The following is a 25374-nucleotide window of genomic DNA, read 5'->3' as shown; positions in this document are numbered from 1 at the left end:
CCTTAATATATTCAACTGCCTCTACAAACTTAACATTGGCTTCAACATTCTCCTAAATATCCAGCCTTATGCTGGAGATGTCATTTATTAGTAGAGCAATTACCTACCATGTACAAGGCCCTGGGTTGGATCCCCAGCACCACAAAACCAAATAACATTAAGACCCATTTGACCCCCTTCTTTCAGTTCATTACATTGTTTCCCAAATAATCAATTATCATCTCTCCAGTGTAATACTCTAGCCTTCCAACATTTATCCTATCAATGCCATCCTCAAACTAAGGTCACCTCAGCCCCAAGATTTAATCACTTTCTTCCCATACCCCCATATTCTCTATTGGCCTACTACTTTGTCCTACACCTGCTCACTTTCTTTGTAACTTCTGGTTGCAGTGAGCTCGTTTGGTCTATTTTTTTCTAATACTAAATTTCTACTACTCTCATACCATTCTTTAGCATCATCATCATGACCAATTCTTCACTTATCATGTGTCCCAGAATATGTGGTCATATATGCCCCCACTGTTCACACATTTCCTTGGTGACTGCTTCCCTAAACTGAGTTTTTGTCTTCCAACTGTTGAGCTTCCAGTATGAGACTCCCTTCTCCAAAATATCAACCCTTTCCCTGTTTCCTCACTATACTAATGGACAGCTTTTTAAGCATTTGACCATAAAAATTAACATGTCCAGATTTTGACTCCTTGTGCCATGCTGCTCTGGTCCAGGGAGCTGGGGGTATAGCCCAGTGGTATGGGAAATGCTTAGCATGCACAATGCTCTGTACCACCATAACAAAACAAAAATTAAAAATTTAAGCCTTATTGGTCTGGCTGGGATCATATGCCCACCTTTGGTCAAAAGGCATTAAGAGCAGGGCATGGTGGCACATTTCTGTAATCCCAGCACTCAGGAGGCTGAGGCAAGAGGATTGCTGTGTTCAAGGCCAGTCATCCTCTTGCCTCCTTTCTGAGTTGCTGGGATTACAGGTGGGCACCACGCCTGGCTTCAAAACTAACTTTAGCATGAAAAAACATTGATGTAAAATCTAGAGTCAAGCCAGGCATGGTGACATAGCCCCATAATCCCAGTATTCTGAGAGGTTGAGACAGAACTGCAAGTTCAAGCCCAGTCTGGGCAACTAAGAGAATTAGTTCAGACCCTGTAGCTCAGTGCAAAGGTCCTGGGCTCCATTCCAATTACAAAGCAAGCAAACAAAGAAAAAACAAAAAACAAAAAACATGAAGAGTCAGTAAATACAAATTTCGTTATTGGGTATATCCCGTGCTTCCTTTTTCTATTCCAGTGCGATCTGCTTCTTTTTTGTCCAAGGTCTTCTACTGGACTCCAAGGGAGCAAACTGCTTTAACATCACCAAGACCTTGCTCATGGAAAAGATTTATTCTGGAAACAAACACTTGTTTCTGAGACAAGGTCTCACTATGTAGTCCAAGTTGGCTTTGAATTTACTATGTAGCCCAGTGTGGTCTCGAATTCATAATCACCCTGCCTTAGCCTCCCAAGTGCTGGAATTACAGGCGTATGATAGCATTTTGGCCACAGCTTCTTTTACTTGCTTCTTTCAACCAGTTATTAACTTCCTCACATAAGAGATAAGAGCAAACACTCTATGTTAGTTGTTCCTTAAAGAAGGTGCCTTTCAGTAAGTCCCCAACTTATGAACATTCAAGTTGCAAACTTTCACAAATAAGAACAGACCTCCCATTACAAACATTCATAAATGCAAACAAATTGTGGAAGTAGCTCACGTGCCTGCTGGACAATGTCACAGTTGTACTGCTATGTGCTTACTGTACAGTGATAGTGTACAGTAGTACAGTGCTCAATAAGAGTCCAGGATGTCCAGAAACAAGAGGAAAAGCTGTGGTTGGGCTGGGGATTTAGCTCAGTGGCACAGCGCCTGCCTTGCAAGCGCAAGGTCCTCAGTTCAATCCCCAGTACCAAAAAAAAAGAAGAAAAGCAGTGGTAATGTGGAGGGGACTTCTAGGAAGCACAAAGCAATAACCATATAAACAGGGCTGGGGATTTAGCTCAGTGGTTCTGCCGCCTGCCTCAAAAGTAGAAGGTCCCGAGTTCGATCCCCAGTACCAAAAAAATAAAAAAATAACCATATAAACAAAAGTAAAAATAATTGAGGGATTGGACTGAAGCAAAAAGATGGAAGATGTTGCTCATTCTTTTTGTGTGTTAGTTTATGCTTTACATTGTATATTTATGTCAAAGCTGTGTAAGACTCACTTTGTCAGACTTAAGAGCAAATCTGACTTACAAATGTTCACCCAGAATGGAATTTGTTCGTAAATTGAGGACTTACTGTATTTGATTAACCCAAAGAATAAGTCAAAAGGATCAAGGTCACAAAAAGATTCACAACCTAGGTATAACTTCATATCTTTGGCCATAGTTTCACTTCTTTGAACTTGCTGCCAAATGAGTCATTATTATATCAAGAATTCCTTCCCAACTATTTGAAGTCTCTAATGAACAGCTGTTTCCAAGACTAGTTCAAGGTAGTACACAGATATGTTAGGAGAACGGATGGAAAAAAAGAGTAAGATGCAGAACCCAAGAAAGAGTGAACAAAGAAAATCTTGACAGACTCTTTTTACCATATGGAAATTAAGATATTTTCAGTCTTTTACTTTCCTTTTCTACATTGTCTCTAATATTCTGGAGTTTTCTGGAACTCTGGACCAAGGACACCAAACTCTCCCTAAAATCACTAGTCCCATGATCCCTGGCAACATTTTCAAGCTCATCAAACAAACTTAAGGTCTGTCTAAGTCTGGCTTCAACTATTTTTTGCTCTTCTAATTCTGCAAGAAGGGCTTGTTTAGTAGATAATTCAGTCTTATACTTCTCCTGTAACTCTCTGATTTCTTTTTGGAGAAGCTGGAATTCTTCCTCACTATAAGGATTTATCTCCTGACATTTATCTTCAGGAAGCAAGATGTTTGGGGGAATACGCAAAATCAACTGCAAAAACAGCTGCTCCATTTTGCCAAAAAGATTATCAAAATGTCCTTTCATGAAGCAAAGAAACTTCTCTGTGCATTTACGAATCTGGACTGGGCTAATGTCACAATCTGGGATGCCCTCCAGCTTCTTCAGAATAACTTGTTCAACAGCCTGCATCACTTCAAACAGGTAGTCTTGAAATGCAATGTAGATCCTAAGCATGCAAGTTTGTGGTGTGAAGCCAAAGAACTGGGCCTCATAGGTCATTGGATCCACAGACATCTTGATTTACTTGGCTATTCTCAATTGTGAAAAATCTGCAAATGTAAAAAGAAAAATTTCATTTAGATACAAAAATCAAGAGGAAAGAAACAAATCATATTATAACAAATAAAAAACAGAGTTTGTGTTCCTTGATACCTGATATATTTCTAGCCTTACTTGTTCACAAAAGGATATAAAAGTTTGCCTTTCTGAGGCTCTTTCCCCAATCTAGACCCTCTCCCTAGCCTCCATCATTCATTTCTTCTACTTTTCATTATGTGAAGACTTAAGCATATAGCTCAATCTTCTAAATTGGTATTATCCTGGATGAATTTAAAGTTTAAACAGATGATCTATTTGATACCCTAGACCAGTGATGGTGAACCTTTTAGAGCTTTCAATGGTAACAAATGGCTGGCCACAGCATGTGCCGTAGGTTTGCCACCATGGCCCTAGACATTCTGGAGACTCAGTGACCTGCATCTCTATTCTCTGTGCTACCTGAGTCTTGACATTTATCACTTTTCTTCCTAATAGCTCCTACTTTTTAACCACAACCTCGTTTTTCTTCCAACTGTCATTCACACATTCACATTCTACCTTAGTCTTTCAATCCTTTCTTGCTCTCAGTCTCTCTCACTTCTTTCCTCATTTCCTTTAGACCCTATGATCTATCATTTACATACCCCATTCTAAATGTCTTCTATTCCCTTGTCTTTCCACCTAGGCATCTGATTAAAAAAATTCCAATAGAAGATAAGTAAGCCATTTACTATTTTTACAACTCTGACTTGTTTTGGTTTTTTTTAAGGGCCTGGGAGTCATTCCTTTCTATTATAAACATTTAGGAAATTATCATTCTATATCCCTGTCATTGAGGAAGCTTAACCTGGCATCTTTGTCCTAACTGTAACCATATGCTTATTATCAAAATAAGACAGTTTTACTACTCCTTCAGATTAAAGGAATGTAGCTAAAACAAACTGGTAAAAGCTGCCAGATGAATTTAGGGTGAGCTTCTGGAAAGAACTGCAGCAAACAGTGCAGTCAAGTCTTACAAGACAGGATGCTATTAATCTTGAGAATTTGCGTAAGTAACAGTTTACAATGGAGTTGTTGTACCTGTGTGGCTGTATAAAAAGTCAGAATTTGTTTTTATAATCTCATTTACAGATTATCTACAGTCCATTGTAATCTGGTTATGTTATTCAATAACGAAACGGCTTTATTTTCTCTTTGCAGAGGATTCCCTGGGTTAGTAGGATTTTTATTTCAACACTTGTCTGGCTCTACAATCAAGTTTAAACCCTTCTAAAATGGCTTACAAGAGCCTTCAGCACCTGAGCTTTATTACTTACACTCTGTTCTTCTTTTTAAGTACCTTACGTGGACATAATTGACTTCGATAATATTTCTATTTTTTTGATCCATATTAAGTCCTCTTATTCTTCTACTTTGCATCTCCCACCCTTAGTAGGAACCTAATCTCTTTTTAATGTCTTATCTTTTCAATTCATCTTTATATTTAGATAGATGTTAGATATATGTATATTCTTTAAAAATATAGTTTTATAAATGTATCTTTACATTTTTGTTTGTGATCATTTCATGTTATTATAGTTGAGTTTACTTCACTGGTTCCGACTAAAGCATTAACATCAATTTTATCATATATATATCTCACATTGTCTATTCTCATGACAAACATTTTATTTGCTTCTAGCATCTTACTACCAGAAATGTAATGAACATCTTTCTGTGATGTCTCCTTAGAGACTTGCCATACTTTACTCACACTATTTCACCAAATACTGCCAAAATATCCTCCAGAACATCTAGGTTGGTTTACATCCTCTTGCAGCAGATGAGAATTTCTTTTTCATATCTTTGCCAACTCTTGACGCTATTCAACATTCTAATGTTTGCTAATTGGTACATAAAAAATTGTATATAAAACACTGTCATTTTGAAAATCAACAATCTGGCCAGGCATCGTGCCTCACACCTGTAATCCCAGCACTCAGGAGGCTGAGGCAGGAAGACTGCCTACATGGTGAATTCAAGGCCAGGCTGAACTACAAAACAAAAACAACAAAAAACAACCATTTGTATTCTACAATACTCTAAAACTCTTGCCTCAAAATTTCAACCACTTCTGGATTGTCTCACAATTTGTAGCCAATTTTTTAACCAAACCCTACATTGAAAGAAGCACCGTAAACCTAATTTCCAATTCTCAAAAAAATTGCAATCTTGTCTGTCTTCCCTATGAGATCTCAACGCTGTGTTAAGGAAGAGTTCTCCCTTCCTGCGATAAGCAATAAACCAACATTGTTTTCTCAACAGATTAAGATTTCTCCTGTCACTTGCCGATTTCTCTCTTGTCTCCCCTAGTCTGAAACAAACTGGCCTAGGGACTACAAGACTCAAGCTACTCTCCTCCCTCAGCTTCCAAAGTAATTGGGCCTTATAGCCGTGCATCACCGAACCTCGCCTTAAACTCTTTTTACTTTTTTAAAAATCAATCTCTCCAACCTTTTACTTGGCTCCTTCTTATATTACCAGACTTGATGGTCATTCCCTTGTTCCAAAATTTTTCAGTATTTCCTTGTATGCTGAGTTTAGTATAAACTTCTTAGCCTCCTCCGTCACCATCAAGCTAGTCTTTCCCAACCAAATCGAGCTGTTTCCCTTCCCTGGTGTAGGCAAGACTTAGGCAAATAGTTCAAAAACACTTCATTGTGGACACACCCACTCCTACTTTTGAATTTCCATCAGGACCTCTCGCCGACACTGTCTAGTCCAGTTCCGTCGTCCTGTTTTCTCTGCTGGACTTGGGAGTTCCTGAGACTAAACGCGGGAAACGCCCAGGCCATTTTAGACAGTTTAATCGCCTAGGAACCCGCGCCTACACCAGCTAGGACCTAGGACCCAGAACCCGAAGAGCAGGAGGGCTTCCGGCCAGCTCTGGGCTCCCGGGCAGCTCTGGGCTCCCGTCCGGCCCTGCGGCCCCGCTGCATGCTGGGACCTAAAGATAGGCGCCAGCCGCCCAGCAGAGAAGCTAACCCCAGAAGCCACTCCGGAGCCCCTGCGATGATTCCTAACCCAGTCCCGCCTCCCCTTGCTCCTCCTCAGAGAAAATGCAGCCCCGCGGCATTTACCGTAGCGACCATAGAGGTGATGAAGTCTACCACACACCACTTCCCTCCACCTCCTTTCACACAACCGCAAGCTGCCAAAGAAGGGCGGCGGCGCTGATCCTCAAAATTCCAACAGATTTAGAGCGTCAGCGAACGAAGCAAAGGCGGGATATTTATCGCCATTCTGATTGGCTGGCTATCGGAACGGAGTGGGTACGTCGATTGGTGACAGAAAGGGGCCGGGAAGGAAAGCTAGCTGTGGCCTGCTGGGATTGGCAGGAAGAACTGGTACCTTCTTTCCTTTCCTCTACATTGGTGGGCGGAGAAAGGGGGGGGAGAGACGGAATTGCGGAGACGCAATTCGTCATTGGTGGATAAGCGTTCTTCAGGGCGCTAGCGATTGGTGGTCGGCCGATTGCGCGGCGCTGATTGGACAGTAGGTTAAAGGCAGGCGCGTTTGAGTCCGCTCCGCCCCTTGGGCACGCTGGCGGAAGGGGAAGGGGGGCTGGTGGCGGTGGGGAAGATGGCGTACCAGAGCCTACGGCTGGAGTACTTACAGATCCCACCGGTCAGCCGCGCCTACACCACTGCTTGCGTTCTCACCACCGCCGCTGTGGTGAGCAGCTTCAGCGCCGCCTTCTAATTTCCGGGCTGGATGTGACTGGTTCTTTAGAAAACTGGGATTTGGGCCTCGGGGACACTCAGAAGGTCTGGTCCGAGGGGTGGGTGGAGGTGTGCGGGGCTAACTCTAGGGTTCGGAATGGACCCAAGAATGCTAATCCAGTGACCTAAGAAGGGTGGGCTACTTCGTGAGGAGTCAGGCCAGTCGCTGAGATGAAATCAGAACCTATAGCGAGTCAGGGCTGCGGGAGCCCACCCAAGAAGTCTGTGTGAGATCTCTAGCGATTGCCTGGTTTCTCCGTGGTGTCTAATGGAAGAAAGTCCGCTAAGTGAGGAGACTTGGGTATTGAGGATAGAACGCTGGAAATTATCGAAAAAGAAGCATTAAAATAAGAGGGTCTGTAGATGTAAGGGGCAGGCTGGCAGCACCCAGGCTAATGGTAGCAGAGTCTCAAATCTGTTATTTCGAGTTGTGTTGCTTCACCCAGCTGTCCCAGGTGGTGCCCACATGATGGGCAGATTGGTAGCAACTGCTTTTACTCATCCTGCACCTAATATACCACCTGCCTGCTTCCCATGCCTTCATGTCATACTCAAGTATTGCAAGATAAAACTTTCATTTTGTTAGGTATTGAAGATATGAAGAATTGTACCAGTTCTAGAGAATTCTTTACAAGCCTTATCTCTGATCTAAAAAGAAAGGCTTAAAGTTGCTGGAAATTGCTGCACCTACTAATCTTTTTTTGTAAACAACAAAATTTTGTTTCTTGATTGATTTGCTTTAAGCAGGTCTTTTTCTATTTCAGCAGTTGGAATTGATCACACCTTTTCAGTTGTACTTCAATCCTGAATTAATTTTTAAACACTTTCAAGTAAGTAAACCATTGTAACTATAGTTAATGTTCCCATTTCTTCTTGTTTTCATTGTTTATAGCAAATTCTGCCATATAGTGTCTTTTTATAAAAAAGAGGATCCATTGGCAACTTTTGACTATAAGTCTTATTGTTGAAGTGTAAAGCAGCCTAGATACCCTTTAGAATCGGGGAACTTTTAAGAGATTTTCAAGCTCTTCACCATATACCAGACCAGAATCACCAAGGTTAGAAATTTAGGATCTGTATTTTATTTTTAAAGTTTCCTGTATAGTTTTGGTAGGTCACTGGTAAAGATTTAGCTTTGTAGTTTGAGAGGAGTCTGACCAGCTAGCTGCTAGGGAGAGTCGCACAGGATGGCCTTATGTTGTTCATTCACCATCTGGGCACACCCACCAACTTCTTTTTATGGTCCAGTTCATAAACTCAATTCTGGTAGTGGTTTTAAATTTATCCTTCTCCAGAGATCAGCTCATACTAACACAACTCTAAAAGACCAACATCTAGAACAGTATGCTGGTATATTAGATTACAGTGGGAAGTAGTTTTTTCCAGTGATTAAAATGCTAAAAGACATATTTTTCTACTCCAGGATGATCATTTAGACTGTGTATGGAGGAGAGACCCTAAAGCCAACAATTCTGCTACACATGTTGTTCCCTTTCTCAGATGTATTGTATTTACTGTATACTCACTGAAAACCAGCTTGCCTTTCAAGATGCATCTTTTATGTGGCCTCATTCTTGTCTTTGCTCCTTTTCTTGCAGTTATGTTTGCCTCCACACTACCATATTTCCCCCAAAATTAGACCTAACTGGAAAATAAGCCCAGCATGATTTTTCAGGATCCTTGTAATATAAGCCCTACCTACCCCCAAAATAACCCTGTTAAGAGAGTCAGTCAGACAGATGCATTTAGTATGTGTATTGCAATACACAATGGACATATTGAATTATAATAATGTATAATTAAATATAAATAAATCACATTTACATTATACTTAAAATGATAATGTAAATTATAATTAAGTATTTGTAAATACCCAAGTGGTGCCTTTGGACAAGAGGTAAATGCCTATGTAAACAGATGAACTCAATACTTACTGCTAAATGACCAGTCAGAGTACAGACACAGCACACAAGTAACAGTGTGCACTTGACAATTCATAGACGTGGTCGTGTCTAATGTTGATCTTCATAATTCAGTACATCGTGTGTTGTACTGGACGTACTTAATATACTTATGTGAAATACACATTTTCTGAATTTTGATGCCTGCAATTTTTTTCACTTGTGTGTGGACCATCATTCTTAACTCTCATTTTTTGGTGCCACTCCTGTCTCATATGTTTTCAATAAACACTTGATTTAATGGAAACTTGGTGGAGCCTAACCTGTAAGAGGTAATGACTTGGGTGAAGAATTCATGGGTAACTATGTTGGTAACTATGTTGGTAATGCACTAGGAACAGGGTACATGGACAAGAAGTGCTCATTTAAGGAGAGCTCTTTGCTGAGAGATTGGGGCCAGTGATTCTAGAGGAAGTAGAGTTGCAAGAATTTCAGGCCAGAATTTGGGGTTTGGAGTTATGACAATGTTCCAAAAGAAGATGACATGACTATTTGAATAAATGTAGACTTTTGTACATGAATAAAAATAAATGTAGGTTGTACATGAAAAAATTAGACATTACCTGAAAATAAGCCCTATTGCATCTTTTAGAGCAAAAATTAATATAAGGCTCAGTCTTATTTGGGGGAAACATGGTAGGATGAGGTTCCTAAAATCTTGGATTTAATTAATATGTACAGTTGTTTCAATTTTAATAGCTACTGATTCTGAAGAATTGTCTTGTCACAGCCTTCTTCCGTCAGTACTCATGTGGCCTTTGCTGTAGCTCCATCCAGATGTTGCTTCTTGCTGACTTGCTTGATTTGACTTTGCCTGGTGTTAGCCTTGAAGACACTGCATCTGTATTTGAAGTTAGGTGTTCTAGATTAGAGATCAGAGTCTCTACAAGCTGTTTATCCTTGGGCAAGCTTTTAAAGTTATCCAAGTCTTCTAGTTACATGAAATGGGAATGGTAGCATCCACTTCTTTGTGTCACAGAACGATGAGAGAGTAGACTATGTTTAACACTTTGAAATGTTAAGAACTCTACCAGTGTGAGTAGTTGTGGGTGTAGATGAATTCACTAGGTAAGGATATATCAGGGTACCATCATGAATAAGAATTCCTTTTATCTCCCAATCAGACTCTATTAGAGCCTTACTTATAGGAAGTTGACTGTTCAGACTAGGACTTGAGTATTTGCTTTAGATCCCTCAAGTTTTACCTTGTATCTGTGGACTCATTAGATTTTGATACTTCATATATAAAAGCACTATTTTCTATTCTGTAAAGTAGGATGTCTTTTTTTGTCTTAATATGGAAATGTTTCCTGGTAATATATTTCATTTAATCCATTTTTCTCTTGATTTTGTTTTTCCTACAGATATGGAGATTAATCACAAATTTCTTATTTTTTGGGCCAGTTGGATTCAATTTTTTATTTAACATGATTTTTCTGTATCCTTTATTAAGTAGAGTCAGCATCAAAACTTTAGGGTCACAGAAAAAGCAGTTAAATTGAAACTATTAATCCTGTTATTTTGATGCCATATTATAGTTTCTGGGTCAGGGATACATAGAGTAATTGGTTAGATTGTAATGTTTTTGTTTTTGTTTTGTTTTTTGAGGCAGGGTCTCATGTAGTTTGAGCTGGCCTTAAACTTGGAGCAATCCTCCTGCCTCACCCTCCCAAGAGCTGGGTTTACAGTAATGTGCACCACCACACCTGGCTAGATTGTAATGTTTTGAAGGTGTTTGTAACTACATGGGAAGTTCTAACCATTACAAAGTATCATTACTGTCCCTAAGTTGCTTACAAATCTGATCAAGGGAGAGGAGATATGATTTAATTGAAACATACTTATAACATCAGAAGGGTATGGAAATGAGTTCATGAGAAAGGGAGACTTGAAATCTTGGATTTTAGTTGCTGGTTTTACTAGTAGGAAAGACAGTGCCATCATATCTGCTAGGCTTGCCTTGTTCTAGTATGTTGAAAGACTGGAAGAGCCATCCGCGTTCAGATAAATGGTAGTTTTGACCACTGAGCAGAGTATTCCTCCCCACCCCAACCCCCACCCCCTCCCCAGGATTAAGAGAGGCGTTTATAGCTCAGTTTAGTTATAGCTCAGTTTATATGGCAGTAGACAGAGGGCCTTCTAGGTGTGACAGGATTTCTGCCCTAGGATGGATTCCTGTGACTCTTACATAATATATCATTCTGGTAAGTTTCTAGTGAAGTTTTTTCATTGTAATATATTTATTGGCTGAGATACAGAAATGATTAACCTACCCTGTTGATGAAAAGTAGCTTATCACACAAGGCTTCTTTATCAGGAATTCTTCCAAAATAGTATGTGGAAAAACAGGGATGGTATAGATGCAGGCATTGTTAAGCATGATAAAGACTGTACTAGAGATTTGAAAAGATTTAAAAGGGATTGAAAGCATATATATGCAACATCTAGATTAGTTCCCCAGCCTGGGACATACTAAAATATGGTGCTGGCCTTGACCTTGCCTAACAAAAAAGAGTAGCCAGTTGTGGTGGCGCATGCCAATAATCCCAACACTTGGGAGCCTGAGGCAGGAGGATTGACACAAGTTCCAGGCCAGCCTGGGCTACATAATGAGTTCAGACCTAGCCTGAGCCAGGGATTTAGCTCAGTGGTTTTGCTGCCTGCTGCGCAAGCGCAAGGACCTGAGTTCAGTCCCCAGTACCCAAAAAAGAAAAAAAAAAGAACTGAGTCCTTACAAACCTAGCCTGAACTACATCACAACATGCTATCTCAAAAAAAAAAAAAAAAGTGATCAGATTACCACTCAAACATTGTTACAGAAGTGAAGAATTGAGTGCCTACAGATAATGTGAAGTCCAGGTATACTTAAGAGGTTAAATTTTACTTTATTCATGTTTGTGTGCTTAACATTTTCTTAACTTGGAATTTAAGATATCGTTACTGTCGAATGCTAGAAGAAGGCTCTTTCCGAGGTCGGACAGCAGACTTTGTATTTATGTTCCTTTTTGGTGGATTCTTAATGACCGTATCCTTCAAAAAATACAGGAAAATGTTAAAGAACAGCCTGTCTCTTCCTAAAGCTTTTCATCTGTCTCCCACGAGATATTCTGAACAAACAGATAAAAGCAAACCTCCAGATTTTAGCTTCAGGGCATTACCATTTATTTTACAGCAGACTTTCTGTGACAGCTTTCCAAGCCTAGAGGTTAGACAGAATGTCTTTCTACCACTGTGAGCAAGGCAGAGGAACTTTTAACCCAGGTGGGTTACAATGAAGCATCTCAGTTATATCATGTTGATGCATGTGCATCACTTTTAAACTAAGTGAGATGTGTAGTCATTGTCAAAAATGATTCATTATTTATAAAAAGAAAAGAATTTTGTTGTGTATAACAGACTTGGATGTACTATCTGACAAGACAGTATCGTTCCAGGTGGCACTGTTCATCTGTAAAGGTGCTAATGGTGAGTGAGCTTTTACTGTAATTATTGACCAAGGGATTAACATTTTCCAAAGAGGCAAGAGCTTCACAAAAGTAGTCATTTCATGCATTCATATAGCTGTAATCCAGATGATTTCACCTAAACCAGTTTTTGCCAGATTGCTCTAGGTCATTGGTGGTGAACCTATGGCACATGTGCCACAGGGGGCTGTTTGTTATTACTGAAAGTTCTCAAAGGTTCGCCATCCCTGCTCCACCTAATTATTTTCAGACTTTTTTCCTTTTACACTAGACCCTTGACTTACGAATTCAATTGGTTCTGGAAGCCTGGTTGTAACTGAAGTTGGTTATAAGTCAGTACAGCTGAGATCTGGATATTTACCTGGGTACATGCTATAAATAACAAGAGGCAGATGAATCTTCCATTAACCTAATTAACCCAAGTTGTTCATATGTCCGGCCAGTCATAACTTGAGGATCCACTGTATTCTAAATATGTAATCACCCAACAAATTCAAACTTTCATTAAGATGCAATCTTTAGTGCTCTGAAGTCTCAGTCTTCCCTGTTATGCTTTTAATGTTGATATTTTCCTTAATGCCATCTGTTAGCTTTTTGGTTTGTTTGTGAGCTTAGTTTTCTTAGGCCAGGCCTTTACAATAATGCTCGTCTACGTATGGAGCCGAAGGAACCCATATGTCCGCATGAACTTCTTTGGCCTTCTCAACTTCCAAGCCCCCTTTCTGCCCTGGGTGCTCATGGGGTTTTCCTTATTGTTGGGGAACTCAATCATTGTGGACCTCTTGGGTAAGAGTCTTAACGCTACTTTTTCTGTTGTTTTAACCTGTAAATTTGTTTTGTCACTATTTTTCATGTTTATCCTGTCTGTCCTTCATATATAGCTATTGTAGGATTATTTGATAGTTACACCTTTTTTTTTGGTACTGGGGATCAGACTCAGGACCTTGTGCTTGCAAGGCAGGCAGCGGAACCACTGACCTAAATCCCCATCCCTGATAGTTACGTCTTAAAACTATAATATTAGTTCATTAATTTTTAATAGTTACACTGATATTTATCCTAAATATAAGGAGTTTATGTTGGTAGTTTGTGTGCAATCAAAATTTAAGTCCTCTCCTCAGTCTTTATTTCTGGTTGACTATAGGTATTGCAGTTGGGCACATATACTTTTTCTTGGAAGATGTATTTCCTAATCAGCCTGGTGGAATAAGAATTCTGAAAACACCATCTATTTTGTGAGTATTTAACCCCATGTTTCATGTCTAAAACACGATGGGACCCCTGATCTGGGTTTTGTTAGGACTTTTATACCTCTTGGTACAAATAGTTTAGGTGAGTCAATATTTGTAGATTGAGTAATCTGGCTACAGATGAGGTACGCTTGGATTGGGTAGGAGCAGACTGCTAGGGTTGTGTCAAAAGAGATTAATAACCCCAGATGATGTGGGAGTGACTTGGTAGTTATTGTCCTGGATGACCACTAAAGCTTCCTATCCTAGGGAGGAGCCTACAGTTTTATGAAAGGTGCTGTCCAAGTTTAGAGAAGTGAGGTAGCCAACTGGGCAGCATGGATGAAATTTTCTACTGGTGGGACATAAGACAGGGTCCTAGTCTAAACTTGTCTAAGCTGGGCTTAAACTCACGATCCTCCTGTATCAGCCTTTCCAATGCTGTGATTACAGGAGTGTGACACCATACCCAGCTTGCTACATGTGCTTTTAAACTTTGCCTGCAGTCTGAATTTGTGACTGCCTCTGGTTTCCATCGTTTGTGATTAGAAGTTAAGTGTTTGTGAGTTCGCGAGCGCGCACACGTGTGTGTACGTGTACACTATGGCTTGGATACGATATAATTGTATCCCACCCAGAGGTTGCTGTGATTGGATGCTTAGTTCCCAGAGTGGTGGTACTAGGAGATGCTGTGGAACCTTTAAGGGATGGGGCATAGTGGGAGGTTCTTAGGTCATGTGACCCCTTGGTAGTTCTGGAGAGTTATAAAAGGAGCTGACCTGGTGCCACCCAGCTCATGTGACCTTCTAGTTTGAGACTTAGTCACTTGCTAGTTCCTGCCTGAGCTCAGGGTATTGCTCTGTGCTATGAGGCATGCCCTGCCATTTGGACTTTTAGCCTGCAAAACCGTGGGTTTAATAGACTCTTCTTAATAATTACCCTGTGTTAGGTATTTCATTGGTGACGAAAAGTTGACTAATACGGTGTGTGTTTTGAAGGTGATGAGTTCTTTTTCTCTTATTCCTTTCAAGATTTTCTCTTTTTCTTTGGTTTGCAACATTTGACTACACTGTATCTTGCTTGGTTCAGTTTCCTGAGCTAGAGATTGAATTGTAAAACACCTTTCTACTCCAGAATTTTGTGTCTTTGGGAACTACTACATTTTTTCAAAAAGGGCTCAATTAAGGGGGAAAATGTGAGTTTTTGTTATACAATGTTTGTTGTAGAATAAGCAAAAAAAAAAAAATCATTTATTACTGTAGCAGTGGCTACTACTGTTAACTTTTTAATACATACAGTCTTTTGCCATCAGTATACTTTTGTTTTTGTTTTTGTACTGGGGATTGAACTCAGGACCTCACATTTGCCAGGCAGGCACAGTGCCGCTGAGCTAAATCCCTGGCCCATCAGTATATTTTTTTAAAGTGCTGTTTCACAACCTTTTTTGTTTTGTTTTGTTTGTTTTTGGTACCAGGGATTGAACTCGGGTCCTTGCACTTGGGAGGCAGGCAGCGGAACCACTGAGCTAAATCCCCAGCCCGTTCATAACCTTTTTAACATCATATGTCATGATCACTTTTCCGTCATAAATGTTCTACAAAATTGTAACATGATAATCCATGATATGGATTTAGCTTAATTTTACTGGTCCCTTTTTGATAGACTATGATATTAGTTCCTGCTCTTCCCATCTATAATTGGAGTGGTGAATGTCCTGGTAGCCAAATCTCTGCACGTATCCGTGATTATTTCCGAAGAATAATGGAACTTCTATTTAAATTATTGCTAAAATGCCTTCCAGAATGGTTCGAGTTTACATTTCTACCAGTAATATCTAAGGGTTGATTTCTTTATACCTTTACCAAACACCCTCATTTGCCATTTCCTACTTTGATAACTATAAAATGATATCTCATTGTTTTATGATTTTTAAAAAAAATTTTTTGAGATGGGCTGGGGATTTAGCTCAGTGGCACTGCCTGCCTTGCAAGCGCAAGGTCCTGAGTTCCATCTGCATTTCTTTATTGGTGGGCTTGTTTTTGTTTTTTTGCATTGCTAGGGGATCCAACCTAGGGCCTCACAAATGCTAAGCAAATGCTTTTCCACTGGGCTATACCCCTCAGCCCAATGGTATGCTTCTTTTTATTGTTAATTTGTAAGAATTAGAGTTCATTTTGAAATGCTTTTTTCTAACTCCAGTATAAAGTGGAAATTTTCAGATATTTCTAATTTGATCACCTGTAGATAAGTACAGTTAGAAATGGGAGTGCTAATCGAGGGTGCTGCTTTAATGGTTCATTTTTTAATGAGATTTTGAATCAATATATATTTGTATCTGAAGTCTTGTGACCATTTACTATCCCTTTGCTCTGCTGTAATTTTTCTTGGGATATTTTAATTTAAAAAAAAACTTTAAATTATACGACCTAACATAAAATTTACAATCTTATCCATTTTTAAATGACCATTTCAGTAATATTAAGTATATTCATATTGTTGTGCTCCTATCATTACCATCCATAGAACTCTTCACTTTGCAAAACTGAAACTCTTGTGTCTTTTAAATGACTCCCTAGTTCTCCATCCCTCTAGTACCTGGCAACCACCATTCTACTTCTGTCTTTATTAATTTGACTTATCTAGGTATCTCATAGAAGTAGAATCATATAGTATTTGTGACTGGGCTTATTTCACTTAGTATAATGCCGTCAAGGTCCTGTTCATCTATCTTGTATCATATGTCAGAATGAATGTCCTTCTTTCTTTGTCTGTGTAGTACTGGGAATTAATCCCAGTCCCAGCCTTTTCTTTTCTTTTCATTCATTCATAGAGTCTTGGTAAGTTGCCTGGGCTGGGCTTAAACTTTTTATCCTGCCTCAGTTGCCCAGAGTGCTGGAATCAAAGGTGTCTGCCACTGTGCCTGGCCTCATTCATCTGTTAATGGACACTTGGGTGAAGGGAGACCTTCATGATAAATTAAAGTCTGGTTGTAAAACAAGAAAGTGTGATCTAACTTCTGTAGAATTGCAGCTACTTCATCTTAGGAAAATGATTAAAACATCAACAGTAGCTATCTCAGGTTTCAGGATATTTTGTTCTTCAGTATTTCTTTTTTCTTCAATTAACATGTATTGCTTTTGTGGTTAAAAAAAAATTAGTAAAGGAGTTAAAAGTTAATGTAAAGTAACTGTGGACACTTTTAAGATATGATAACTTCAGTTGGCAGACAGATGTAGTTTGTCCATTGGTGGTAACCTTGTGGAAGTAAACTGACCTTATAGTACTTGGGACCTAAGATGACTCAGGGGCTACATTATATTTGTTGCCTGTCTTTTAGGGGGACTTTTTTTTTTTTTTTTTTTTGCTTAAATTCTTTTATTGGTACATTTTAGGTATACAACATGTTTACATTTATCATTGGGTGCTTGTACCTGTACATGATGTATCTTGGTTCTTATTTTTTCCCCATTACCTGTGAGCCCTTCCCCCCTCCACCCTTCCTTATTTATGTAAACTTTGTTTCCATTTTTTCTTTCTTCTTTTCTCATAATTTTTCCTTTCTCTTAGGAGGACTATTTTTGATACACCAGATGAGGATCCAAATTACAATCCACTACCTGAAGAACGGCCAGGAGGCTTTGCCTGGGGTGAGGGCCAGCGCCTTGGAGGTTAAAGCACCGTGCCAATGAGACCCAGTTGGGAAGGACTCCGTGAAATACCCATTGGGATTCTTTTATCCTTTGTTGCAAAAGTGTGGACACTTTTGACAGCTTTACAGATTTTAACTCCAGAAGCACTTTACAAAATGATACACTGACTAATCCAGAAGACATTTCCAGCATTTTGCCAGTGGTTCCTCACTACACTGGTACTGAAAGTGTAATCTCTTGGAGCCAAAAAACTGGAGAAACAGTTATCCTGCCACCTCTTAACAAGTACACGAGTACTTCTCATGGCATAAGGCAGGCCTTTTTCTTCCTCTTCTTTGATAGATGAGGTCATGGTGTAAAGGAAGTTTCAGAGAGGACAAAATAAAACTGAATTCCATCTCGCTTTCACTGTATTAAAGCTGTTGTGTGTGATCTTTTAAATTATGTGTTCTAGCTCTCCTGTGTCAGTCTGAGCTCAGAGCAGTTTACATGCCTGCTCTTTTTGTGTCTACCCAGCTTTTAAATGGATTTTGTTTCAAGATTGGAAATACATGGCTGATGTGCTGTGTCCGTGTACATCATAATTCACAGTGCTAACTTCAATAGGAATATTTATCTCTGTCCTTCAGATAATTTGTTCTCCATCTGGGAATTGAGAAACTTCAAGTTATCAGACCATAGGGCAGTTTGAGTAGCAGGAGGAATTCCACTACAGAAAAGTCAGTTGTAAGCAGAAAGTTAATCTGGCATCTTACTTGTGGTTGCATTTCTCCACTAGGAAATATTGAAGAAAAAACTCGTAACAGCTTTGGAAAGCTACAGGAAGATAAACGGGCAGCAATTAGGCATACATTCCTCCTCGGTCTTTAGAGGGTTAACAATTTTCATTTGCTTCATGAAAAGCTGAAAACCTTTTCAGAGCCAAGTACTTGGTATACCTTCCCAATCAGATAGAAATTAGGGTCTATAAAATTTGGCACTTAATGCCTATTATTTAATAATTACTGGTCCAGAATATTAAGTCTCGTGGTCTCCAGAGGTTTGTGTTCACACTGCTTAATCAGATCTCAGAAGAGTAAAAAAGGACACCTCCCAATAAAGAGATGCTCTTAGTTTTCATAAACAGCATAAAGGCCTAAGATCCTTTCCCAAACTGGACTGTCCTTAGCCGTTCTGTCTTGGTTAAGGGTAGCTTTCTATAGTGAGATTTTCCCAGAAAAAATAGCCAGGGATTTAGCTCAGTGGTGCCACTCACTGCCTGCCTCAAAAGCGCAAGGTCTTGAGTTCAATCCCTGGTACAAAAAGAAAAAAAGTTGACATAGGCTTAGATTAAAAAGAAACAAGTGGAAATTTTCAGATTGTTTCTGAAATGAAAAATATTTTAATGTCTTTCTAAATGTAATATGCATAAGTAATGAAATTTAGTCATACATGTCACTACTAAGTAACCTTGAATATGACTTGCAATTTTATGGAACTTGGTTCAATGGACTGCTTTTTTTTCCTAAAAGGTTTAAAGAATCTTTTTAAAGTGTAAATGCCAATTTTAGATTATATAATCTATGGGATTCTTAAATTTGACCATTTTTGTCTTTGTTCAAGGAAGCTTTTAGTCATTTTGGTGTTTCTGTTATATTTTGTATTTTATTTTGCACTACTAGAGATTAAACCCAGGGCCTTAACACTAAGCTACATCCCTAACCCTTTTCAAATTTTAATTTTTATTCCAAGAGAGGTTTTTACTGAGCCCAAATTCACAATCCTCTTGCCTCAACCTCCTAGAGTCCTGGAATTACAAGGCATGTGCCAGCACAACAGACTTTTTTTTTTTTTTTTTTAATGTTTTGGCTAGAAATGGGGTTCTCTAGTTTTATTCTTCCTGCATTAATTTAGAGTTAGCCAGTTAATGGAATTTTTATGGTAAAATTTTAATCCTAAAATTACTGTTCACCTAAGTGGGGAATAGCTGTACACATCAGTGACTGAGGATAACAGGAAACACATTTTGCTTGTAGAGTCTAAAAGCAGTAAGCTAGAAGATTTTGGTTTCCCTGATTTTATAAGATGTAAAATCCTAGTGGCAGGATTCTGTTACTACAGTGTCCTAGTGGTGGTAGTTTGAATCATTGACCTCTTAGTCTGGCCAATCCGACTACCACCATCTCTATCTTTGTGTTGCTTGAACAGGATATTTATGCATCCCTGGCCATAAGGAAAAGTCCTTACTTTTTTCCCAACTTACATCCTGAACTTCGTTCTTCCAGAATACACTTCCTTTTCATAATACAAGTCAATTGAAAAGTGAGATCTGATATATGGAATTTTGTGCCCAACTAACCTTATGTACCAGTATAATTTGAGAGACTTCTGGATTCTACCAGTAATACAGAAAAGCACATCCCTGACTGACATAGTTTTTTTGTTATAGAAGTACAGCATATGTTCATTTAAAAAATAAATGGACGTATAAATGGCATCTCCTAGGAGATATTTTTATATACATTTTGGTGGAGGTTTTTTTTTTTTTTTTTCTTTACTATGGATTTGTATTTGTTTCTCTCCTACAGTTGTTCTTTTTCCCTGTGTCTTGTGTATCTCAAAATTTCATACTACTTGCAGTTTCTTGAAGCAAAGCACCCATTTTTCTGGATCCTGGTCATGGATCCCTCACTTTGTCTCTGGAGGCCTCTGAAAATTAGGAAATATTGGCACAATTGACATTGAATAACAGGCTTCCTAGAATTGTCATCTCTCCTGCCAATGTTTTATGTTGTTGCTATATTTTCTTTTGACAGATGAGTTCCATCTGTTGTTAGACAAGATCCTGCCATTTTAAGTGTGAGAGTGCATTAAAGATGTTGAACCTTGTGTGGTCAAGTCATTTCTCTGCTGAGAAATCCACAGTGGCTTAATAAGCCCCTATATCAAGTGCATACTTTCTGTCTTCCTCTCTGAAACGTACTCCCATTTCTACCTAACAGGGATCTCAATTTAAGTCTCTTCAGTCCTTCAAGGCCTTGCCTTGCTCCTCAAGAAATCTTGATAGTAAAGCCTATTTCATTGTCTTTGAATCCCTACAAAGTTCCAAATCTGTATGACATACTCTTCCACCAAATTATATACTGTCTTAAACTGTTCCTAGCTAGTACCTGTATAGTAGTCTTGTCTCCCTCATAAGAATGTAAGCTCCTTAAGGGCAGGGATCATGTCTTAAATTTTGTATCCACCACAGTGCCTAGCACAGTGCTTGGCACATGGCTGCTGAATAAATACTTTGTTTATTGATCAGCAAACTATTATCTGTTATCTTTAATTACACAGGTATTAATGGGTATGCATGCAAGCTTGTGCCTAGTTGCTGAGAGTTATGGTAGTCTCTGGAAATGGGATAGGGGAAAGCTGAATATGATTGGGGGCAGTGGTTTCATATTCAGACAAGCCAAAGGGATCACCGGCAAATGAGATATGTAAGTTCACAGATTGTCCCTGACAAGACCTTTTGGAAGAAAGGCCAGGATATTCTTTGAATAATTATTAGTTTGTCAGCATCTGTATATGAAAGCCACTGAATCACAAAAATTTGAGAGGTTAGCAGATTTCAGGCAACTAATGGGTGAAATGTGGACAGTACGGCTTGATGCTTAAGTAGGATTTAATTATTCTTTCATCCTCTTAGTTTTGAGCCTGCAGAAGAGCTAAGTCTCAAAGCCAGAGGTTATGGATAAATTATTTATAGATGTGCTGTGTTTTGCCTGAACTTTTTTTTTAATGAGCCAATTTTTAAAATTAACACATGACAAAAATCTTCATTTTTTTTGCTTTTCTTGAAAAAAAAACTAGGAAAAGCCAAGCATGGTGGCACAGATATGTAATTCCAGCACTCTGAGGGCCTGAGGCAAGAGGATCTAAAGTTTCAGTCCAACCTGAACAACTTAGCAACTTAGCAAGACCCGATCTCAAAATAAGAAATTAAAAGGGGACTGTAGCCCAGTCCAAAGACCCTGGGTTCAATCCCCAGTACTGGGAAGAATGAAAAGAAAAACAGCATTCATGACCACCGTTGCCTAAAAGTGATCAGTGGCTGCTTTTATAGATAAGGCATGTGCCCTATACCCCTTTTCTATAGGAGAGGGGGCGAATACAGAATTTCAAGAGATGATGGTTTGTAAATAGTTCTTAGCACGAAAGTAGAGAAGGATCGGAGACAAAGTCTGTTCAGGTGTGCTGAACAACTCCAGTCTTTCCTCCTGTGATAGGAATTTTGTTGATTAAAGCTCAGAGAAGTCTCCAGAAATAATTTTCTTTGGCAAGTCTGAAATTTAAGCAGATAAAAGACCTTTGCAGAATATCTTCCCTTGCATTGGAAGAGAGAGAAGGGAAGGTCAGGGAGACCTGGACCCAGAAGCAGGTTCTAGGCCTTTTAATATCCTCAGATCAAATTGCTCAGTATCATCCAGCCATGGTGGCTAAGGCAGGAGGAACACAAATTTGAGACCTGTCTGGGTAATTTTAACAAGAACCTACCTCAAAGAAGGACTGGGATGTACCTCTGTGAAGGCCCTAGTTTCCCAAAAATGTTGTGTTTATTATTCTGAGCTCAGACTGTCATTACTGTCTTTTTCTTTCAACATGTTTTTAAAGTCTACCCATGTAGTTGTGTTTAGCTCTAGTTTGATCCTTATTGCTGGAAAGCGTGCCCTTGTATGGGAATCATTACAACCATCACACCATACGTGACATCTTGTGTCTATCTTCTCTCTCTCCTTCATATGAGGAGTCAAACTTGGAGGGCAATCTTGAGATTCCAAAATGGAAAGAAGGCAGTACACAGCAGAGTCTTGACAGCAGCCAAAATGGACTATTTTGTGGCCCCCTAGAGTGTTCTGTGGGGTCCTTAGTGGGGCATATACTGTATTAGAAAGTGGGTCACATGACTTGAATAAATTAGAGCCATAGGGAGTGCCATCAGAGGACTAGGGTAGTGTGTCCACATTTCCCTGGGAAGGACTGGTTGAAGTTTCTGCCCCAGGTAACTGTTGATGTTGAGCTCCCTGGTTTTTCTGAATGTTATTACATTTTGCTTTCTTGAACTTTGCTCTCTGGTTCTTGAACCAAACCTGTAGTACTGTTGGATCTGTGTTTATCTTTAAGGCCCTCTTCTTCCTAAGGCTGATGTCTGTGTATGGGTTTCTATTGAAAAAAGAGGTTCAAATCTTCCAGTTGTTTCTCAGTAAATATAGTTCATTTGTTTTTCAAATGCTTCTGGAGCTTGCCTTCAGAAAGAGCCTCAGAGCCTGACATCTTTGAATCCAGATGTGTTCTTGTGCTCCGCTCCAGGGATGAGCTGACAACTTATTAAACATATAGCTGTTGTTGGTTTAATGTGCACTTTTTCAGTAACCCCTGGTCATTGCACCATCAGCAACTAGAGAAAAATTTTTCTGACGTGGAGAAAAGCAGGATTTTTAACAGGTTCACATACAGGTTCTTAACAGATTTCATGGAAATGAACTTCAGATGTCCTTCACATGAATTGAAGCTTATACTTTTATTCTTTGAAGGTCATATTTACAGTATGCAGAGCAAACAACTGCTTGGCAGCCTTTCTGAGTGAATTAGCAAATCATCTAAGAGCTTTTAATTTAGGAAGGGAAGAAGGAACTAGTTATTTTCTCTGCTCCCCGCTGGAATTCGGATCTTTTCATTGGTTAGAATGTGTATGATGCCGGGGATTTAGCTCAGTGGTTTTGCCGCCTGCTGCGCAAGCTCAAGGACTCCAGTTTGATCCCTGGTAACCAAAAAAAAAAAAAAGAATGTGTACGATAGATCTCGCCTTGTCCTGCGCCTCTCGAAAAGCCTCAGATGGGAGAAGGTGGGGGATAAAGAAAAGACAAAGAGATGCAAGAAGATGAGGCCAGGTGGAGTCTTCCTCCCGCGGGGAGAAAGGACTGCCTGGCAACTGAAGCGCACTAGCGCAAGGGGAGGTGAAGGGGCTGTCCTTAACTGGAACAGGAACAGCAGCTAATATCTGCAGAACACCATGCTTTGATGGTTTTATGGGGAACGGATGGGGAGGAAGGCACGTCCTCTTTTTCGATTGTCGCCTGTTCTCCCATGGGGCCCTGCCTAGTCCATGGGAGGAAGCGAGCAAGATGCGTATTCCTCGTTCCCACCAGGCCCTGCCTGGTCCGCGGGAGGACGCACTTAGGCCCAGCCACAGTGATCTACAGCGCGGTGCTCCCAGCAGGAGCTGGAGAGCTTTGTAAAGACTTTGAAGGTTTTAGCGGGTGTGGGACTGCATAACTCTGTAATCATAAAACTCCCCTGGCCCCAAATGTGAATGTGAGTAAATAGATAAAGATGCTTGTTAGTTCCGGGACACTAGATAAGATCTGTATCAGCCATAAGGTCCCAAAGTAAATTACTCAACTCTTTGTTTGAAACTGATGTTCCGAACACCGCTATCTATAGAACAATCTACAAACATCTGCTGACCATCAGTACGTGTCAGCTGAACCACTAACCTTTGTTCCTCTTCTGTAAATTTCGCCTGTTAACTTCTCCTGCAACCCCCTATAAAAAGAACCTCGGACTCTGGGCTAGTCGCCTCTCTAAGGTACTTTGCTTTGGGAGTGCCGGCTGGCCAGACTAAGGTCTGTTTTACCTTCCAACTTGTCCGGTGTGTTCCTTCCCGGGTGTTCTTCGCTGCAGTCAGCTCCTCGAAGCGTTTGGTAAGGCCCTCGGTCTTACATTTTGGAGGCACCGCTGGGATCCCCGGGTGTGCTTCACTGCAGTCAGCTCCTCGGAGCATTTGGTAAGGCCCTCGGTCTTACACGGGAGTGGTGGTGCATACCTGTAATCCCAGCTACTCTGGAAGGTGAGGCAGGAGGATCGAAAGTTCGAATCCTGCCAGGGCAGTTTAGTGAGACTATCGAAAGAAAGAAAGAAAGAAAGAAAGAAAGAAAGAAAGAAAGAAAGAAAGAAAGAAAGAAAGAAAAACAAAAAAAGAAGAAGAAGCAGGGGAGAGAATTGGCTGGGAATGTAGCTCAGCAGAGGCTCTAGGTGCCATCTCCAGGTTCAGGGAAAGAAGGGGGAGGGAAGGGGGAGAAGGAGAAGAAGGAGGAAGAGGAGGAAGAGGAGGAATGGGACGTGAGTGAGGAGGAAGAGGAGGAGGGGGGGACTCTGGAAAGAAGGGAATGGAATTAATATGAGAAAATGAAAAAAAAGAAACAAAGTCTTTGTAAATAGGGAGGGATGGAGGGGTTGAAGGGAGGGCAGGGGAAGGGGGAAAAATAAGAACCAAGAGAGTATGCAAGGGTGCATATCTCCAATGATGAATGTCATTATATTGTACACCTAAAATGCACCAATAAAAGGATATACAAAAAAAAAAAAAAAAAAAAAAGAATCTGGCCCGTGATTGGGAGAAAGGGATAAAGACTGTCTTAGTTCCATTCAAATCCCTCTTTCCCCACTTGTATTACTGGAATACATCAGGCCACTGGGATAGTCAATTTCTGAGGAAAACACATAGTCATAGAATCAAATAGAGCCATAGACTTCCCTTTTCTCCTCTGTAACACAAGATGATACCAGTATGCTTTTCAAAATTAAGATTTTTGTGATACCCAAATGACCTTAATCACAGAAAACTCAGTTTCTTCATTTGTAAATTGGGGATAATACCAGCCTCTGCCGCGTAACTTGTTTAGAAGATTAATACTTTCCTCATTAATTTTACCGAATTAAATAATTTCCTTGAAATGTGGCGAATACTGCGGAGAGAGATGGAGAAACGTATTTTTACTGGCAAGAAATAGTATTACCAGAACAAAAAAGTCAATGAGATGAAGAACGTCTTTACCCCTGAACAAGGTGCTACAGAACCGTACGCCGTACTTTTCCTTGCTGTTGCTCCGGACGTTTTTGCCGTTGTACCTCAGAACCTGCTCTCCCTGGCCCTAGGAAGTGAAAGCCTTAAACCGCCAATGCATTCTGGGAATTGCAGTCCCTTTCCTAAAATC

At 39.9% G+C, this 25374-nt stretch overlaps 2 protein-coding genes and 1 long non-coding RNA gene across 11 annotated transcripts; 1 reads left to right on the top strand and 2 right to left on the bottom strand.

Moving 5' to 3' along the window:
• Positions 1 to 1248: 1248 nt before the first annotated feature.
• Positions 1249 to 6587, bottom strand: Mis12 (MIS12 kinetochore complex component). 5 transcript variants are annotated; one of them, XM_004857343.4, is made up of 2 exons: positions 6405 to 6587; positions 1249 to 3296 (listed from the first exon to the last, which is right to left on the bottom strand). In XM_004857343.4, the coding sequence occupies exon 2, from the start codon at positions 3259 to 3261 to the stop codon at positions 2641 to 2643; it is 621 nt and encodes a 206-aa protein (XP_004857400.1). In that variant the 5' UTR covers positions 3262 to 3296; positions 6405 to 6587; the 3' UTR covers positions 1249 to 2640. The 5 variants fall into 5 exon arrangements, with proteins under 5 accessions (XP_004857400.1, XP_021093777.1, XP_012932210.1 ...); XM_021238118.2 differs by lacking the exon at positions 6405 to 6587 and adding an exon at positions 5995 to 6277; XM_013076756.3 differs by lacking the exon at positions 6405 to 6587 and adding an exon at positions 6005 to 6277.
• Positions 6299 to 17768, top strand: Derl2 (derlin 2). 5 transcript variants are annotated; one of them, XM_021238117.2, is made up of 7 exons: positions 6299 to 6596; positions 7811 to 7876; positions 10372 to 10445; positions 11939 to 12032; positions 13062 to 13257; positions 13616 to 13706; positions 17268 to 17768. In XM_021238117.2, the coding sequence occupies exons 1-7, from the start codon at positions 6384 to 6386 to the stop codon at positions 17371 to 17373; spliced, it is 840 nt and encodes a 279-aa protein (XP_021093776.2). In that variant the 5' UTR covers positions 6299 to 6383; the 3' UTR covers positions 17374 to 17768. The 5 variants fall into 5 exon arrangements, with proteins under 5 accessions (XP_021093776.2, XP_012932372.1, XP_004857398.1 ...); XM_004857341.4 differs by lacking the exon at positions 6299 to 6596 and adding an exon at positions 6840 to 6999; XM_087192012.1 differs by lacking the exon at positions 6299 to 6596 and adding an exon at positions 6866 to 6999 and having other exon boundaries at positions 7814 to 7876.
• LOC106010452 (uncharacterized) lies at positions 17268 to 25374 on the bottom strand. The gene is made up of 3 exons (XR_001184260.3): positions 25215 to 25374; positions 24015 to 25125; positions 17268 to 23138 (listed from the first exon to the last, which is right to left on the bottom strand). It is a non-coding gene; the product is annotated as an uncharacterized LOC106010452 (long non-coding RNA).

This window comes from Heterocephalus glaber, unplaced genomic scaffold (genome assembly GCF_053883595.1).
Source record: "Heterocephalus glaber isolate CG9 unplaced genomic scaffold, H.glaber_assembly_v1.0 deba00001564, whole genome shotgun sequence".
Classification (NCBI taxonomy): Eukaryota; Metazoa; Chordata; class Mammalia; order Rodentia; family Bathyergidae; genus Heterocephalus; species Heterocephalus glaber.
This window is presented reverse-complemented; position numbering and strand designations above follow the sequence as displayed.

Bases quoted from the DNA above. Each gene is read 5' to 3' on its own strand.
- Mis12 (XM_004857343.4), bottom strand. From the start codon at position 3,261: ATGTCTGTGGATCCAATGACCTATGAGGCCCAGTTCTTTGGCTTCACA.
- Derl2 (XM_021238117.2), top strand. From the start codon at position 6,384: ATGCAGCCCCGCGGCATTTACCGTAGCGACCATAGAGGTGATGAAGTC. The intron at 6,597-7,810 runs GTACGTCGATTG...TTTCTATTTCAG, and splicing joins TGGCTATCGGAACGGAGTGG to CAGTTGGAATTGATCACACC. The intron at 10,446-11,938 runs GTATCCTTTATT...TTGGAATTTAAG, and splicing joins TTATTTAACATGATTTTTCT to ATATCGTTACTGTCGAATGC.